This window comes from Perca fluviatilis, chromosome 9, assembly GCF_010015445.1.
Source record: "Perca fluviatilis chromosome 9, GENO_Pfluv_1.0, whole genome shotgun sequence".
NCBI classification, from domain to species: Eukaryota; Metazoa; Chordata; class Actinopteri; order Perciformes; family Percidae; genus Perca; species Perca fluviatilis.
Window position 1 is genome coordinate 19016076 of NC_053120.1, and position 20883 is coordinate 19036958.

The 20883-nt window shown below is 37.4% G+C and overlaps 1 protein-coding gene across 2 annotated transcripts in view; it reads right to left on the minus strand.

The window, feature by feature from the left end:
* Positions 1 to 3902: 3902 nt before the first annotated feature.
* psmd1 (proteasome 26S subunit, non-ATPase 1) overlaps positions 3903 to 20883 on the minus strand; it is a 41916-nt gene continuing 24935 nt past the window's right edge. Inside the window, exons 18-26 of one of the 2 annotated variants that reach the window (XR_005640208.1) lie at positions 18351 to 18467; positions 16631 to 16733; positions 13220 to 13389; positions 11041 to 11133; positions 10584 to 10670; positions 8189 to 8389; positions 6048 to 6213; positions 5891 to 5951; positions 3903 to 4110 (exon numbers count right to left, since the gene is read on the minus strand). Coding sequence is in view for 1 of the 2 variants with exons in the window: in XM_039810838.1 (XP_039666772.1) it covers positions 6067 to 6213; positions 8189 to 8389; positions 10584 to 10670; positions 11041 to 11133; positions 13220 to 13389; positions 16631 to 16733; positions 18351 to 18467 (918 nt within the window). In the remaining variant the exon portion in view is untranslated. The remainder of the gene's footprint in view (positions 4111 to 5890; positions 5952 to 6047; positions 6214 to 8188; positions 8390 to 10583; positions 10671 to 11040; positions 11134 to 13219; positions 13390 to 16630; positions 16734 to 18350; positions 18468 to 20883) is intronic. The other variant, XM_039810838.1, reaches the window with a different exon arrangement.

Sequence of the window (20883 nt, forward strand, 5' to 3'; positions counted from 1 at the left end):
GCTGCTGCAGTATTGAGTACATTTACAAGTTGGATAGTTGGATTGAAGTCATTACTAATAGTACAAAAGGATTTTTTGGATGTATAATACTCAAACTGATATTCTTGCTCCAGTTTCTAATAAGCATATATTTGAATAATCTGCCATCCATTTCAATACTTTGATGTAACTTACATTTCAAAAACTTACATGCTTAGGAATGACAACTTGTAGAAAGAATTTAAAAAAAATTAGCAATTCCAGTGGATGATTTTTTTTATGACATACGATAACTTTTTTGACATACTAGACTATGACTTCTTTATGGCATACTATATTGTGACTTTTTTACGTTTTTATGACATACTATACTATGACTTTTTTGACATACTATACTATGACCCTTTATGATTTTCTATGACATACTAAGCTATGACATTTTTATGACATTTTATGACATACTGTATAATATGACATTTTTATGGCATACTACATTATGACTTTCTTATATTTTTATGACATACTATACTATGACGTTTTCTGAAATGTTTATGACATGCTATGACTTTTTTAACATACTATACTATGACATTTTTATATTTTTATGAGATACTATACTATGACTTTTTATGACATTTTATGACATGCTATTCTATGACTTTTTTATGATCTTTTACGACATACTTAGCTACGATTTTTATGACATATACTATGGCAATTTTATGACATTTTTTTATTTTTATGACATACTATACCATGAAATTTTATGACATACTATACTATGCCTTTTTGTTATGACATTTTCATGACATACTATGACTTTTTGTTGACATATTTGTGACATTTTTTAATGAAATTTTTATGACTTAGTAAACTATGATTTTTTATGACTTAGTAAACTATGATTTTTTATGACAAACTGTACTATAACTTTAATGACATTTTTATGACATACTATACTATGACATTTTCTGAAATGTTTATGACATGCTATGACTATTTTGACATTCTATACTATGACATTTTTATATTTTTATGACATACTATACTATGAGTTTTTATGACATGCTATTCTGTGACTTTTTTATGATTTTTTATGACATACTTAGCTATGATTTGTGATGATTTTTATGACATACTATGGCAATTTTATGACATGAGATTTTTTATTTTTATGACATACTATACTATGAAATTTTATGACATACTATACTATGCCTTTTTATGATTTTTTAAGACATAATAAACTATGACTTTTTGTTGACATTTTTGTGACATACTATACTATGACTTTTTCATGAAATTTTTATGACTTACTAAATTATGATTTTTTTATGAAATGTTTCGACATACTATACTATGATTTTTTTTATGAAATCTTTCAACACACTATACTATGACGTTTTTATGAAATGTTTCGCCATACTATACTATGATTTTTTAATACATTGTTTTGACATACTATACAATTACTTTTTAAGGAAATTTTTGTGGACATACTATACTATGACTTTTATGATTTTTCGACTATGACTGTTTATTCCACATTCTATTAATTCCATGTTTTATGAAGTCTGTACATTACTCTGCACTTGACTGCTTTTTGTACTTCTGGTTAGATGCTGAACTGCATTTCACTGTCTCAGGACATGTACTCTGTGCAATGACAATGAAGTTAAATGTAATCTTTTTTGTCTTTGTCTTTCAACATACTATACTATGACTTTTTAATGATTTTTTTCGACATACTATACTATGACTTTTTATGATTCTTTTTCGACATACTATACTATGACTTTTTTATGAATTTTTCCGACATACTATACTATGACTTTTTTATGAATTTGTTCGACATACTATACTATGACTTTTTTTATGAAATTATTCGACATACTATACTATGACTTTTTTATGAATTTGTTCGACATACTATACTATGACTTTTTTTATGAAATTATTCGACATACTAGACTTTTTTGAATTATTTCGACGTACTATACTATGACTTTTTATGACATTTTTACGACACACTATACTATGACTTTTTATGATTTTTTCGACATACTATACTATGACTTTTTTCGACATACTATGACTTCTTTATGAAATGTTTCGACATACTGTACTATGACTTTTTATGATTTTTTGACATACTATGACTTTTTTATGAAATTTTGCGACATACTATACTATAACTTTTTATTAATTTTTACGACACACTATACTATGACTTTTTATGATTTTTTCGACATACTATACTATGACTTCTTTATGAAATGTTTCGACATACTGTACTATGACTTTTTATGATTTTTTGACATACTATGACTTTTTTATGAAATTTTGCAACATACTGTACTATAATTTTTTTATGAAATAATTCGACATACTATACTATGACTTTTAATGATTTTTTTCCACATACTATACTATGACTTTATGATTTTTTCGACATACTATACTGTGACTTTTTATGAAATGTTTCGACACACTATACTGACTTTGACATTTTTCGACATACTAAACTATGACATTTTAATGAAATTTTGCGATATACTATACTATGACTTATTAATTTTTTCGACATACTATACTATGACTTTTTTCAACATTCTATACTATGACTTTTTTCGACATACTATACTATTTTTTTATGAAATGTTTCAACATACTATACTATGACTTTTTTATGACATTTTTCAACATACAGTACTATATACTATGACTTTTTATTAATGTTTTCGACACTATACTATGACTTTTTAATTTTTTTGACACTATACTATGACTTTTTTTATGAAATAATTCAACATACTACACTATGACTTTTTATGAAATAATTCGACATACTATACTATGACTTTTTATGATTTAACGATGCACTATACTATGACTTTTTATGATTTGTTTTGACACACTATACTATGACTTTTTTTAATATACTATACTATGACTTTTTATGATTTGTTTTGACACACTATAGTATGACATTTTTCAATATACTATACTATGACTTTTTATGATTTGTTTTGACACACTATAGTATGACATTTTTAATACATTTTGACATACAATACTTTTTTATGACTTTTTTTGACATACTATACATGACTTTTTGATTTTTTTCGACATACTATACTATGACTTTTATATGAAATTTTGCGACATACTATACTATGACTTTTTATAAATCTTTGACACTATACTATGACTTTTGACATATTATACTATGACTTTTTTATGAAATAATTCAACATACTATACCATGACTTTTAATGATTTTTTTCGACATACTATGACTGATTTTTTCACCATACTATGACTTTTTTCGACATACTATACTATGACTTTTTTATGAAATGTTTTGACATACTATACTAAGACTTTTTTATGAATTTTTGTGGACATACTATACTATGACTTTATGAAATTTTTCAACATACTATACTAAGACTTTTTGACATTTTTCGACATGCTATACTATGACTAATTTTTTGACACTATACTATGACTTTTTATGAAATAAGTCGACATAAAAATACTATGACTTTTTATGATTTGTTTTGACACACTATACTATGAAATTTTTACAACACACTATACTATGACTTTTTTATAAAAATTTTCTGACTGTTTGACATACTATAAAATGACTTTAATACATTTTGACATACTATACTTTATGAATTTTTTCGACATACTATACCATGACTTTTTTCGACACACTGACTCTTTTCAACACACTATACTAGGACTTTAATGACATTTTTATGACATACTATACTATGACATACTACAGAGACAAGAGTGCTGGGCGGTATGAAGCAGCTACTACAGAGTGTTGAAAATGTAAACCATGGGATTAGAAAAATTCCCTCAACGCACACCTGGTAAAATATCCACTCAAATAAACACACACAATGTCCAGCCTCCAATATATATCATTTTTTATTGTACGGACAGAAAATTATACAATTCGAAGATGTAAAACATTCCCTGTCTGGCAAATGAGAAGGCAGCACAGGAAAGAAACGTGTAAAAGAGGAAGTGAAGCAAGGAGGTGGATGAATAAATGGATGCACAAAGGGGACACGCTGGACCAACATGCTGAGATCTCACTTCTTCTGATGCCTGAGGAGAGAAAAACAAGGCGATTAGATATGATTAACTTAACTTTAATAATCCAAACATCAAAAACTAATATGCCACATTCATGTCATAAAGGAGGATGATAGAGATGGAAAAGATTCCCACATTTACAACTAACAAAAGTTCACAGAATTGGCAACAGTGTGAGGGTTAAGAATAGTGTGCATTGACAAAGCACTGTTGCACTTAATTTGATTTAACTGAACGACGGACTTTGGTTCATGAGGAATTCATGTTTGTTTGGTTTTCAGACACTTTTGCATTATAAAGTCTGAGATATTGGATCTTTGAGAAAAATGTCCCCTTTTAAAATTACAACTTGATGCTTTTTACAAACCAGACAGTTAAATACGAAATTACATGAAAGTAGCATAACATCACAGTTTACAGGTGCTGCGTGAAAGTTACAAACATAGTAAAAGCATTTGAATGATGATTAGCTACCAATGCATAGAATAATTTGTTTTATCTGATGGGTTGATGGGATTGTTGATCAAGTTAGAAAGTGATGGACAGCTATAATAGTATATGGTCTACTTATTCATCTAATGAAAATGTAAGGGATCTTCATTTTGATGGATGTTCTTCATTGAATGTCTTCAGATAGGTCTTTAGCTTAGATTTAAAAGAACTGAGAGTTGGAGCGGACCTACAGGTTTCTGGGAGTTTGTTCCAAATATGTGGAGCATAAAAACTGAACGCTGCTTCCCCCTGTAATATGCTGAGCCAGAACTCATTAGATCTCATCACAAAACAAAAAGGGGTGTGTATAATGTACTTTATGTACATGCTAAACAGTCCAGACAGATTTAAGTAATTCAAACGCAAGATGATGTTGCAACTGTCACTGGTTGACAACTTAACTGGTTATAGCAGGAAAAGCTCAGGTTGAACCAAGAACACTCACAATGCCAGGTACCTGGAATGTCGTCTTCCAGGCAGCTACGTTGGGGGCTTAAAACACCAAACGCCCATTCAAGTTGTGTTTGAGATGTTGAAGTGAACTACACATCAGCATAGTATTTGGCCTTTCGTGTATCTACAGGAGTCTCTACACACCAAAAAAAGTCCTGACAAGAGCTCTTATCAGGTACATTGAGTGAAAACACCTGCATGGGTGGAGCATGACTATTTAAGGGCTTACATACCAGAAAACAGTAAGTAAAACAGATCTGATCAAATGCACCGTGACTGAACACATTTCTTCAAACCTTTATATAACGACTGGGTCACTCTAACCGCTTGGCTGCCGTGCGGTCTCTAGCAAACACACAATCCTGCAGTGTTTACTCTGTCACACAGCACTTGGACCTCATTAAGAGATGACATAGTATGCACAGAGGCCCTAATTTGGTCATTGACACCTCATCGGTCTCATCACACGCAAAAGCGAGCTCCTACATGAGAGGCAGGCTGCAGCCGATCCAACACAAACACAACAAGCAGCCATGAATCATTATATTAAGCATCCAGCTTCATTGGCAAGTACAGTGAGAAGGTTTGCCCTCTGAGCTGGTGTTTAGAGATGGCAGTGGTGTTTACATTCCTCAGTCAGTGACGGGTTAAACTGGGTTAGACTTGGAAACAACAGCACAGACCTGCATTGTGTGTTATCGCATAATACTTCCAATTTAAAAACGGCGCGACAGCTATGTGTGTTAAAGCCAGAGAGGTGTCTGGAGATCAGCGACACAGTATTGTATGTGATTGTATCTTTACTTTCACGCTGCAGGCAGCCACGATCCAGTGATTTAATACTTACAAAGAGATACCAAAAGGTGACGTGAAAACCTGCAGACTACTGATTGGTCAGTGGGTAAGCGCTATAGCAGCAGACGGGGAAACAAGACCAGTGTGTTGAATATCAGCAGACGCTTTGCTTCAGTTATGAATGAATAACAAGGTTCAGGAATGCATACCTTTGCTGTGAGAGCATTTCTACTCGTCAATATACTCAAACGGCTCGGGTGGCTCTGGCTCCTGCTCTTCCTCCTCTATTTTGGGGCCGTGAGCTGAGACGGGCTCCACCAGCTCCTCCTCCTCCTCACTGGTGTCCTTCATGATGATGATCCCACCCGTGTGGAGCTGGTGACATTGAAAATAATCAATCGACAGTATTTAGCAAATGGATAGAGTATCAGGATAGTATTGATGTTTAAAGTTTCCCTGCTCAAAGTACACTGTGTTTGTTTACATCTCACTCTTCACTGTTGATAAGGAACCGTGCTGCTTATGTAACAGATGGTAGGAAACTGAACTCAGCAGTTAAGAGTGCTACAGTCTGGTTTAACTCCCAATGACCAAGCAGAAAGTAGCTGATATTTGTCATAACCATAAGAATTTCATCTTTAAGTAATCTAATCCTACTGAAACCACCTATCTTTTTTTGTTTTTTTTTATTCCCAGGGCCAGATAAATACACTAGGAGGCTCAGTGCAAAAAATTGTTAGAGAATGGAGAATTAGAATGAATTAAACCTGCCATTTCTCCCACTTTCTGTGCACTGTGTGTGCTTCAGTTAGTATATGAAATAAACAAAATAACTATTAAAGTCTTTAAACTTGGGGTGCCTATAATTTCAGATTGTATTGTGCTTTTAGTGGTGCATGCAGTATTACCAAACAAATTTGCAATCAGTCAAATTGCCACAAACACAACATGGTGAAGCTGGAGCATCCTCTGAAGGTCTGGGCCCCATGTGGTAATCTACCTTTGTTCACACACCCAGGAATTTATTTTAAAAATTCCAGCCAAGGCGCTCAGTCTTCCAAAGATACAAAATATGTCAAGCTAAACTACTGTCACAAGAAATGTTGATGCCCATCTACAATATTTCAATTGTGAGATAATGGTACAACCATAAATCAAAAGTTTGGACAAACAAGAAATTCTGAGGGAAAAACAGGATTTGGGAGAAAGTAAAGATCACAAATATGTGAACTGAGTGGTTCTGGTATTTGATTTACAATTTATTTGTGGAAGCATTCAGCTTCGATGAAGAATCAAAGACAGGAAATATTCATGTAAGTTGAACCACATAATAGGGTCCCGACACTGACCAGATTTCAAGATAAGTCTGTAAAACCTCTTCACTTCCTAACCCCGTCTTTGAATGTAAAAACAAACCCTTAAAAGGAAAGCAGCTTTATAAAACTTAACACACCCTTTAGGCACTTGATACAAGCATCTTACAATGTAATACTCAAAGCGTAGCTTGCTAGACACAAAATCAAACAGTACTTCCTCTTTACAGGACTAGGGTAAGTGCTCATTGGGTGACCTCACATCATCCTGCCATTTACTGCGGAAAACTGTCAACATTTACAGCAGGACTGCAGTCGTCTGGTTTATAGTCCTGAGCAGAGCTGAGTTTCTGGACTTGGGGATGTTCGACAGAGGTCAAAATGAACCGAAAATTTTGTCTATTCTGGCTGTAGTTTCTGTGGCGAACGTCCTCGATGATCGCCACGTGTCATTGTTACATGGTGATTCTTATAAGAAGCTTTTGCTCTTCGATGCAGAAGAACTAAAAACATTAACGGACATTTACTGTTGATGTTTAAGACCGCTGAAAATATCTTGTCGCTGTACCCCCTAACCCTTGACATTATATACCAACAAAATGGAGCCAGATATTAATAATAGTAATAGACATAGGGTGTTAGGGTATGTACATATGTAGACATTATATACCAACAAAATGGAGCCAGATATTAATAATAGTAATAGACATAGGGTGTTAGGGTATGTACATATGTACATAGGTATGTTAGGGTACGATGCTTACACACACATCGTGTGTGTAAGCATCGTACCCTAACATCGTACCACTCTTTTGTGCGTTTTGAACCAACTCTAATGTATTTGTCAGTTTGGTTCAGTTTGTTTAGATGGATGTGAAAGCTGTGAACTGAACTGAGACCAATTCAAAAGGTGGATTTCAGACCGCTTCTAAGTAAACTCTGGTGGAGTTTGTTGATTGTAAGGTCTCCTTTGAAGAACTCTTGGTAAGACTTTTTGCTAAAGCCTCTTGAATATATTTTCAGACAGACAGAGTTACCGGTTTGAAGGGCTGGTAGCGGCAGGTCTCGGGCATGTTGAGGACTTTGAGCTGAGCCGGCATTGCTCTGGCCGGGTTCTCCAGGAGCTGGAAATTTGGCTCAGCCTCTTTCTTCTTCTCTTTCTCCTTTTCTTCATCCTTCTTCTCCTTCTCCTTCTCCTTCTCCTGTTTCTCCTTCTCTTTCTCCGCCTCCTGGACCTCCTGTGACAGAGAAGCAGTATTTTCTGCATCAGGACTATGGTGATAACTTTTTTTCTATGTTCTTGTCCACATTAAATCTGCAGTTAGGTCTTCTTCCATTTCTGGGGTTTAACAGTTTATATAAATATTTACCTCTCTCTTTGGATGCATTTTATAATTGGCGTTTGATGCATAACTACATAAATTCATTTCAGATATTTTCAGAGAAAAAATTATAATTATCCACAATTAGTAAGTTTAAGTTTAAACCCACCATAATCACACCACAATCAGAATAAAAATTTTTTAGTATATGTTTGACATTATTTGACAGTTGGAGGAGTTATGAGAAATACATTCTGGTTTTCCTTCTTTCTGTTGTGATTCAGTCCTTTCCATCTCTGGCGCCCTTGATGGCCAGTGATTTGTTGGGCTATCAGGCAGACACTGGAGATCCATAAACAAGACATTGAAGGACAGAAGCTTGGTGCGTTTTGAACCAACTCTAATGTATTTGTCAGTTCGGTTCAGTTTGTTTAGATGGATGTGAAAGCTGTGAATTGAACTGAGACCAATTCAAAAAGGTGGATTTCAGACCTGTCCTGCAGATGTTCCCAAACAGTGAGACTGCCTTCTCTTCTCTGGGTCATTTTGTAATGGGAGGCTTCAGTTGTGAACTTTAGATGCCGTTGCAAATACTGATTAAATTTGAGTTTCCACTAGCCTGTTTGGCCCTTTTTTTTTTTTTTTTTTTTTTAAATCACCAGCAGCAGTAAGTTTCTCACTCACTGATTTTATTTGAATGTACTTATCCTCAGCCTTGTTACGATTAAATGTAAACACTCAAGTGGTATCTACCCAATTTAAAAATGCTAAAAAAAATATTTTAGGGCTGTAATTGTGTATAATACATCAGATTATATTGAAAAATACCATCAATTCTTTCCATGATGATTTCTTCATATTTTCTTCAAATTTGTTTTTATTAGAAATATGACTTAAATGATACTTTGATTATCAAAATAGCTGTTGAATAGTCCTAATGAATCGACTAATTGTATCATATTGCACATAACATACACTGTATTTATCAATACCCTGTTTACTGGCCCTGCCATTTCCATCTCAATCATTCCACTCAACATATTTTAGTGTTGATATATTTAGTGTCAAAATAAAAATAAAACACAGTGGAGGGAAAATAGATTAGTTAAAACATAAACAAAATGGTCAAACCGAAGTCAGCTCTATAAAACTGTCCAGTAAATGACAAGCAGACAATTCTGAACTGTCTGACCCCAGTGTGAGTGGATACCTTCCCTTCAACAGCCTTCTCAATAAGTTAAGCCAAATAAAATCAAAAACCCGAAATGTGAGCAGGCTGGACATTTCCAAGCTCGTCTCTCAGCACCAGAGCTGAGATGTAGCGTGGCAGAGCGGATCAAACACGCTGCTAACGCCCAGAGAAAATCCCAATGACAGTTATATTGGCTCCGGACTGACAGAGTCGGTCTATGTGAACACTGGGTGTGGGTGAGGGTAAAGATTAAGACCAACTTTGAGAAAAGAAATAAAAAGGTAGCAGTACGTGTATGGTGTCAAAGAGCAGAAGAGAATGTATACTGGGTGCATGGATCTGCCTCAGATACCCCAGGAAGTATCTGGATGTTTGTCATTTTATCAGCATACCAGGAGGTATTCAGTTAAGCGTTTACTAATGTTTTGCAGTCAGGAAAAGGCACATGTGGGATGTAAGGCTTAAACTAAAAGCACCACTACCAGGACACAAGCTGTGGCTGCATTGCCATGTGGTCGACCTGAAAGAAAGTACAGTTGTAAAAAGTAATCCAGGTATGATGCACTGCACAGTATACACCTGGATATTATATGGCATCTCCCTGCCTTCAAAGCAGTCCGGTAGGCCAAAAATGTAATACATTCTTGAAAACATTACTTAAAATAAATTGCAAGGGTCTAAATAAAAGAAGGAGACCACCTACAAATGAGTAAATTTATGGTAGATCTTTCTATTGCAATAGAACACTTCTTCCTCCACACCACTCATTCATTCTTGTAAAATAAACAAAAATAAATGAATAACTTTGCAATGTAGATATGTTGCTGTTAGTCCCGACTCCTTTTAAAATGGAAAGAGTGAAAACAACTAAGAAAATAAACGAGATTATTAGTAATGAGGGACTGCATTTCCACTCACCACTTCCATCTTCTCCTCCTCCTTTTCTTTCTTTTCCTTCTCCTTCTTCTTGGCTTTGGCTGTGATGGAGAGAACAGCAGTGGATACCTGCCATGCAGACAAAAGAAGAGAGAGAGAGAGAGAGAGGGAGAGAGAGATTTCCACAATGTAAGACAATACCATAGACACTCAGACCTTCTACAAACATGTACAAAACTAGTCAACCACAAAATAAACGCTGCTTGGTCTTTCATTACATTCTCCAAGAGCATCTAGGACTGTGAAATGAAGCAACTGAGAAAAATAGGCCAGAGATGCTGAAATAATAAATATAATGGACAAGGAAACGATGAGTCTGACAGGGAGGGTTCAAAATTATTCACAAATCAATATAAAGCGAGGTCAGCTTTCCTCAACTAATAATTTTAGAAAAAGGAAAGCAAAACAAGCGGATCTGTCGTGGCGCCTAATTTCTCACCTTCTCCTTCTCCTTCTCTTTGGGAACCTCCAGAGCTGGTGGGTAGGCGAAGGTGGAGGGCTTACAGTTAGAACGATACTGAACCTTGGGCATCTGAACAGGAAGCAGAAGAGATGATGTTTAGTAACTTCATACATAACCTCACAGTGATCAACCCGTCAGATCCACTTTAGGAGGGAAAATACGTCTAACATCCTTTCAGAAAGTCAAACAAAATCTACTCATGTAACACTTTGCCGTGTGGTGATTTTTAGCCATGCTAGCAGCGTTGTTGTTCCACCAATGAACTTTTAAAGTCAGCCAGAAAGACTTGTCTCTTGAGTTTTTTTGTTGAACCTAAAAACAGCTTTATTCAATGTTGAAAACAGCTGAGAGCTGAAGCACCGCCTCCTCTTCTAGTTATCATTTATTCCACTAACATTTTTAACGTATCAAGATTTCTTAGTTAAAACAATCAAGTGTTTAAAAGAGTCCAGTAGTAAACAGCCATTTATCTCTGGATATACACAGAAAACTCTGCGAACATGTTTTTTTTAGGAGAACTGATGACTCTTTGGTTAAACCTACTGAGTTACAGATGCTAGTGGGACACAGGCTACAAGGAGAGGGGGCAGGACTTCAGCTCTCTAGTATAGGAAGACAGATTCAGACTGAATAGTGAACTAAAGTAAAATGTGAATTGAGGATAAGCACAAGGCAAACAATGATAGACTGCGGTTCTTTTCGGTTTTCTGTGAGAGAAAATGTCATTTCAAAACCTTCTCTAAAATTTGGCAGCTTCATGTCGTCTGAAATGTCATACTTCAATACAGATTTTAGAGTCCAATGTAATTTGGGTTAAATATGAAAAAGTAGTTAACAGTAAAACTGTTTTACAGTCCTTTCATATTCATTCAGTTAGGTATCACCTGAGCCAGTGTTTACGGCCCTTTATTATGCGGTTACTGCAGATGACACATCACAATGCTTTTACTGAGAAGGAAGTGTTACAGGGTTAGATTTGTAGGGTTAGGGTTAGTGCTGTCACTGGAAATAGCTTGGCTTAGTTAGGTTTTAAAGTTACATTTATCTGGTTAGACAAAAGTAGAAGAAGAAGCTCTACTACAACCCCCTCCTTCACATATTAGCTGCGGGCTTAACCTTATGTAGAAATGAAAAAGTGCTCTGTCAACTTTGCCTAGACAAACATAAAAGAAGCTCTCCAGCCAGAGCAGCACCAGGTGCCTTCTGTTTAGTGTGAGCCTTCAAATTATAACAGTGTTCCCAAAACTAAAATGACTAAACAGTCCCAACAGAGCAGCACAAGGTGTGCCTGGGTGGGGGGGGCTTCTTATTTGTTTTCACCTCACAGTTCAGCTGTTTCACTGCAAGATAGAGGAGTAGGGCAGTGAAGGGACTAGTAAAGTGTGTATTTTCTTTTAAGCTAACCTACAGGTTTATTGCTAAAAAAGAACAACTTGTAAATGAAGACTATGTTCTTTGTCCAATGGTGAGAGGCAAAGTCTGTGAAGACTCGTGCTGCGTAGTTAAACAGGTGCTGACGAGCTTTGGCAGGGTGCAGCACAAAGTCTGTTAAACCCTGCTGTGCCGAATGCTCTGCACTCTAGCCATGGTGTATTATTTGGGGCTTTGCACTAAGTATATTCTCCAGTGCTTTGTAAAGCTGGAGATGCACAATCCACAAAAGTGTGCAAGTGTCCCTGGTGTCAGGTGCTGTTGATTCGGGTAGCAATAAAGAGATAATGCCCATCTAATGTCTGTTTAAAACCCCCATATGTCACAGCGATCCCTTGGCATCAGTGTGCAAGAACAGGCCCACATTCAGGAGGGCCTTGTTATGGATAGACTGCTGGTGACAGTTGTTACCAAGACAAGAAGCTAAATATTTTCAAACCCAACGCAGTGCCAAATACAAATTCAGCAGCCACACTCCTCCCCCCCGACCCACTTAATAATAATCCACTTTGATAGGATGCCAACTATTTACAGTTATTTCTACATTTCATGCCAATTTTGCTTGATGTTTTGAAGATCCGAAAGGAATCTTTATTTTCTTCAATTAATTGTTTTAGACCAGTGTTGGAAAAAAGGTCACGTTATACGGTTGCTTACACATACACATCATACACCCACATTCCTTCTGACACACCAATCACAGCAAGTGTAGCCACTTCAGTACCTTGAGGTCCTTGTTGAGGCCAATTATAGCGGTTGGTGTGAAGGCCAATGACAGGAAGTGGGAAAGAGGGAACCAGAACCAGAACTGAGTGAAGACCAGCAGGCCGACCAATGTTGGCATGTGAGTGTGACCCGTCCTGGACTGTAGAGAGATGGTCACATTACGTCCACCTGGACAACAGAGGGCAGAGGAGGTAAAGAGGGTTTCAGTATTATGGCACAGATCTACAGGATATTCATTCATTTACCAGATGACACTATTATAAACAAATGTTATACAAAGTATCTCTAATATGTCAATAATATATCTAATGCTTCATCACTATAGCAAAATTTGAAAATGTAATTTTAAAATGAATAAAACTAGTATTTTATTCACAGCTACAACTCTCATCCAGTGTTGCCTTGCTTTATTTGCACACATTTCCCTCCAGACATTTTTACTTTCTACATGAACATGCAGAGACAATATACAGTATACTAGATGTCAAACCGCTTGTAGTAACTGCTATTTGCTATTTAATTTTTTTTTTAAATAACATACTTGCTGCCGAATTATGTACCAACTGCATGCACGCTGAGCAAACCTCAAGCAAGCCTTACGCATCCCCAATACTATTGGTTGAACAAAAAGAGGACAATTTCATAATAGGTAGAGAATTTTGTTTGGTCACAACCAACCACTGCTATGAGAATGCATGATTAGCACCAATGTAACCTGGCAGTTAATAGATTACTGTGAGCAAATACAAAGAAGGTGCAACCTTGGAGGTCAACTACTCTCTGTACACTGAAAAAAAAAAAATGCAATTGTTAAAACATTTTGAATGTGAAGCAAACCGATGTCAACTTGGCACAAGAATGGTAAGATGAAGGAGTGGGAGGTTAATGAGGGTACAGACCAGGATGGTCACCACCCTGAAAAGGTCATCTTTTGGCTTCAATCTGTCTAATCTGTTGATCCCTTGGCAAAGATTTACATTACAGGGACAAACTGGCGAGCCAATAAAACCCAGAAGTGCATTGTGTAGAGCTTCCTGCAACTTTCCAAAATGTATTATCATTAGATGTGAAGATTAATAATTGATCTACATCACAAGAGGTGCGTCAGCTGTCCCAAAAATTACAGATGCCTTTTCCAGCTGCATAAAAAGTAGTTATAGATTGTATTAAAGGTTAAGGGTTTGATCCTCACTGTGGCTACTCATGGTGAAAGTGTGTGCTCTACCAAATAAAAATGTGAGTCAATTTCAGTTTGCCTGCGGAGCTGACCAAAAAGAAAATGAAGAACAGGGGTCAAGGGCAGTACCAAAAAGATAGAGCTCCCTTGGCCTTTCTGGGGCAACAGTAGGGAGGGACTGCAGAAAGGAAGACAAAGGGAGGGGGAGGGGGAGGAAGAGACGATAGGAGGCAACCAGGGTGAATCTGTCATTTCTATAGAGATGAAAAGAAAAACTGTCCTTTAAATAGGGTAAGTTACTAGGGAGTATCCCTTCCAACCAGAAATGTTATCTGCCCAGACAATACCAGTGAAATCATCTGCAGTTATGCTTTGAGCCCACTCTTTTCTGAGGCCACTCGGATGATTTAAAAAACGTGGCCTTATCTTGACATCTGAACCAGTGTTGAAACCATTCCAGTCCCACAGACTGAACGTTGGCCAGAATGAGTCACGAGGGCTGCTCGCTGCACCACAACTTGGTGCTTAAGAGTCTCTTAAAAAAATTGAGAAGAGGTTGAGAGCACTTGACTAGCGGGTGCCCCCTCCAACCGCTGTTTTTGCCAACTCTTAGTTTGGTGGGCCAATTTTCATTCCAAGGAGTTGTTGAGGGAGGCACGAGGATAGGAGTGATTCCTCAAAAAGGTGTTACATGACAATATCAACAATCAACCTGCTTGCTGTCGCTGTAAAAAGATGAAACAACTGAATCCAGTAAAACAGAAAGATAGGGCCTGTTTTGTTACATGAATGGGAGAGAAATCAATTACCAGAGAACCAATTAAAGCTAATTAATGAACTGCATCAATAAGTGAGAGAAAGCCTACAAATGGGGGCTGAACATGTAGGGTTGAGAGAATGAGCAAAAGAGACGGACATTTCCTGGGTAATGAGCACCAGTGATCATGAAACTGAGCTCTAAGCACTTCCGCCCGTCAAATTAAATACAATTACCCCTGCACCTCAAAAATGCCTAACCTCCTAGAAGAGCCAGAATACTAAAACATTCACACTGCACAAGCTTGAGCGTGTCTGACATTCAAACAGGAGTGGTGCGTTTCCTGCATGAATGTGTTTAAACTGTAAGATACAAACTGAATTGTACTGAAAACACAGGTTAAGCACTGAGAGCTGGAGTTTGGCATGAAGACCAGGAGGGAGAGTGGGGAGTGCGTCTGCTGTATGAAAAATGAAACCGGTGGTCAGGGTTTTGTCTGGATGGTCTCACGCAGGGTAATCTTGGCATGTTTGCTGAGTTTATTACGGTTAATGTGGCTGATTTGATATAGGATTAAGGTCCTGTCTGTCATCAAGATGGCTTATCTGCTCAAAACAAAATAACCATCAAAATGTGCTGCAGGAGAAACAGAGTTAATCAAGAGGCAATTTTATTACCGATGAAAAACTAAAAAACACATACGGTGCACTTATGCTTTCAACAGTGCAAATACTTGAGATAGGCTTCACTTTGTGTACGTTGCAACACCTGATAGTGTATTTAGACAGCAGTGTGTAAACAGAGCTGGTTTATTTCTGGCTAAGCACATAGGGTTTTATGTTAGTGCTAGAAAATAGATTTCTGCTCCTGCCTGCATTGACGGTTTGTGTATACATGTGAATATGAGTGTGCTCTATGTGTATGCAATTGTGTAGCTCTCCATGTGATGATGTGCAGCTCTCTGGGACCTCACACACACACAAACACATGCTGCATGCTTGTGTCCACAAACACCCACACAGACACACAAACACAAAGACCATCAGACAAACAGTAATCACCAGGGGGAGACCAACAGGCCATATGGCTGAGAGCAGAGCGCAGCTGAGGTGCTAATGCACCTTAGCATGATGTGTTCCAGAGACCGTGCACGGGTGGTCAAGCGAAAAGGGTTACTAGGAACTTAAATTACAACACACAGACACAAAACCACAAACCCACATTACAGTTAGATCAGCTCAGTTGTTTCACAGTGTAATTCAGAATTTGGGTCTTTTTGTACCCTCACAGGCACAGGGCACAGATGGGTGGGATCACATACCGGTTTGATCTCCTGCTCAGTAACAAACATGGATAAACCCATTGACTACTGATGAGATCAAGCTGGGGTCTTAACAGTTAACAGATTACATTTCCAACTACCAGCCTGTTCAAACATGTAAATATGTCTTGTGGACATCTGTTTGGAGACTCACCTGCATCGAGGATTCCCTGGGCCAGGATAGCTCCGAACTTGGCCATAACATCATCATGCTTGTCGTTGATCACCTTCGCATAAAGCTGCCTGAACTGGTTCACCTAAGTAGTGAGGGGAGGAAAACATGTAGAACCCATAATTGATGGTGGGACACCGGTGGCCAACCAAAAAAAATGTTTTTGTTTTATGATACTCTGGATCAATAACAGCTTCCCTTATTGAAACCGGTATACTATGCAGGATTTTCCAAAAAAAAAAAAAAATCCTGCAATAGACTCATACAAAAGTAATCCCTCTCAATCGTCACTTATGATCGGCTAGAAGTATGTGTCTGTGTCTGTATCTGCATAGACCCTTCCCTCTGCCTTAATGTTTTTATTTTCTTCTTAATTTGCTGCGTTGGGGATGTTTCTGGGCGTCACCCTTTGGGCAGTATGTGTGTAGCCCCCAGCCAATAACAGCGAGCAGGGTGTGAGGGCGGATTTAATAAAAAGGTAGCGACCAGGTTACATCGCCGTCTCTGTTGCTCTGCTTTGCTCTCTGTCTGTGTCATGGATGTATAAAGAGCTGCAAGTCTGTGTGTCTGTTTGACCGAGAACCAAGGCTCTCAATTTAAACAAAAATATTGCAACTCCATATTGCAGTCAAGTGCTTCTAAGGCACATGTTCTAGAGAAATACATCATTAAAAAAACAAGGTTATATGGCTGCTAACTAGCAAGGTTTCAATCTTAACAAAAACTACTGTGTTTCTACTGTGTTAGCTTTTCATTGTGACTTTATTTTTTGAATGCAATTAATGACTAAGGTTCCCCTCATGCTTTAAAATACTGCAGAAATGGTGTGTGGTTAGATTTTTTTTGCCAAGTCTGTGACTTCTTCTTAGAGGCTCTCCAAATTAAGTAAACATTTAACAAATTGTATTACAGCCTCTGACAGCCACATTAAAACTTGCACTCTGTCAGCACAATATTCACAACAAAGCCACATCACCATTGCCACGCCCATGATGATGGCATAGTACCTGTGGGAGTCCCGGCACGTACAGCATATCTCAATAACCGTGAAACATTGAGTAAACACTGTGCTGGGTTGTTAGCAGCCAATTTTGGCCAATTTACCACCCTAAACTAGAGACCTAAGACTTCGGTCTACAACTGTGAAGCAGAGCTGGAAATTACAAAGAGCGGGACTTTGAAATAAACAGTCATGGATGTAATACCTACAGACATTCCGCTGTTTGAAAAAAAAAAAAAAAAACTGCCTCTTGCACAATCCTGCATACTGCCTTGAGCTTTAAGGACTGTTGCTGTGCAGATGAGGAGCCTTTGAAAATGTGTCTGGCAAATCTTAACTGTCTATGACAAAGTATGAGGTGCTCCAAGGGTGAGTGCGTGCAGTTATGCCTGGACTAGTCACTCTCCAGTCTTCCATGACACAGATTTCTTTCCCTCCATCTTAAGTTTTGATGCTTTCTGTTTTTGGTCAAATGCTCTCCTTTCCCATTTTCTTTCTCTTCACGCTTTACTCAGTTACAGCTCTGGTCTGGAAAATGTCTCTGCTGTTTTAAAGATCTGCTTGACCTATGAAAGAGGTCTCTTAACAAACACTTTTGTGACTGTTATGACTGCTTGCTATAAACCCATTTCTTTAATGATAACTGATAAGCGATCAAACAAGTCTTGACAAAAAAGCAAGACACAAACATCTGGATCTTACCTTAGGACAGGTGACTTCAGACTGCTGGATCATGATGAGGGCAGAGGCAATGAGGGCACCCTGTCTCACATAATTTACTGGGTCATTGGTCATGGGCTCAAGCAGATTGATGGCTTCCTGTGGAGATAAAGGCACAGCAGAAAAGATGATACTGTTTAAAATCAGGGCTGCAACTAACAATTATTTTTTTTGTCAATTATATTCTTGATTACAGTAATCAATAAACTGTTAGAAAAAAAAAAGAAAAAATGTTGATCAGTGTTTCTCAAAGCTCAATACGACCACCTCAAAGTCTTGTTTTGTCCACAACTCAAAAGATATTCAGTTTACGGTTATAGAACAAATGGCGTGATAACTCCAACAAAAAAAAAGTGTGCTGCACAACCCTAATGGGGCTTGTTAATAATCATCAACTGGAATTGGTATCAATAAACGACGGATCGGTAGAAAAAGTTGCTTCGGATATAAAAAAAAAAAAAAAGAGGGGATCAAATGATTTTTCCATGTACGTATTTTAGGACCACTTGCCTGGGAACCAGACCAATCTGCAAGCTCATGTTTTATTTTCTGGCAGTTCAGATTTCAAGCCAGATTAGGCAACTTTACATTTAATTTACTTTTACTTTAACTGACTTTATAATTTAATATAAAACAGCAATTCATCTAGATCTTTGTTGAAGGTTTCGCACTAGAAACCACGTAAAAAAAAAAAACGGACACTTTTGTTTGGTTGAACACAGGAAAAGGGATTATCAACAGAGGCAACCAGACCACACACATTAATGAGATTAGTGTCATCCATATCTGGTTGCCCAGTAAACAGAGTAACAGTTATGACAAACCTCGCCTTCTTCAGTTTGCTCTCATAATCACTGTAAATGTAAAAATGAGGGAGGACCACCTCTTTCCTCCTTTTATTTCTGAACTCTCCTCAGCTTAGCAGTAATGGCTGTAACCCACACCACCAGAATCAGAGATGGGTGTCAGCTCCGCAGAGGAAAGAGAAACAAACCAGGATGATGACAGTGGAGGTAAAATAAACCATGTTTCATCAGTGCTCTGGGCTCAGCTGGCTGAGACAGCCATGTACTGGGATGATAAGTTAGAATGTAAAGCCAACACCAGTCGACCACATCCTGTTCCTGATAGGTTGTCGAGGGGTTTAATTGAGGGTATTTACTGTCAGCCCCAATCAGCAGAGCAGGACGACATTATATGGTTGCTTAAGATCCTCTTAATCCACATACAGTGGTGGACTGTTTTCTTCAGGCTTGTGCCTTAGCGTGAGTGACTTTAAATTAGATTTAATTCAGTGCTGCTAAAAACTGGCTAGAACCTTGTGTAAATAAATGAACAGCGAAGAACACACTTCACCTCAACGTAATTTCCATTTTTATGCATATTTATAAAAGTGTATCATATGACAGCATTCTGAAATGGTGGTTGGTTTTTGGTGAACAATGCTTCCATCCAATTTACTAAACAAACTGAACAGTATTTAAGATTTTAATTATGACACAAAATCAGCATAAACTAAACAGACTACAGAAAAGGTCAAAGCTTTCCTTTGCAGTTTTTTTCTCATCTGTAAAAGCAAAAAGTAAAAATCTCCAAAGCCCATGGTGTAAAATGATGGCAAAGGAATGTGCACCCTTCTAAATAGGTGACCCACTTCTCTTACCACAAAATCATTATTCTCACTAAGGACCTAATGTGTTCAAGGTCTTGTTCTGGAAAAAAAACAAGCAGTGGAGCTTTGGATCTGATCAGCTCTGTACTAGGCATCTGCCATATCTGGTTCAAAACATTCACTTCAGTGCTTCAAGGCTCAGGATGCAATGAGCCATGACTCCGTTTCGGCTATGCCACCTGAGACTGATCAGCCCACATAGTTAGACAACTCAAAAACTGGCAGCATCCCCAACACTGTCTTCTTCAATATTCTTTTCGGACTTCAATGAACCCAAACGCAATGACAGGGTACAGCCCGGTGACTGTGAGCCAATTTGGACCATTTCGAAAATTGAAGCAGATGAGGTTCAAAAGAAGATGACTTGTAAGATCATCTTAGGATAATAACAGCTTGTCTTTTGAGCAACAGCATTACACAATTCATTTTAGCAAAGCAACATTTGTTCTGGTGGCATTATTAACAACTGACAAGAGAAAAGTAATCTTTTGTCAGCAGCTACAGTAAGTGAGTAAGTGAGTCTGTATTCCCTCATCTAAGATGAGCCTCACCAAGGAGCCATCAATTGGCTGCTTTAAAGAAAACAATTTGTGCAGTGTAAATAGTCTTTGCATTACTGACGCACATGTTACACCAAGGCACATAGGATAAATGAGGGCAGCAGGTCCAAGGCTTCCCTTTTTGGGTAAAAAAAAAAAGCTAACTAAGCTTTTCTTGAGCACAGCCTTGCGAGGAATATTAATTCCAGTTGAACCTATTTGTGTGGTGATTTGATGCAAGGTTTGGTCAATCTGTTTTACCTAGCTCTATGTATAATATGTTTGATGTGAACTGGAAGTTGAG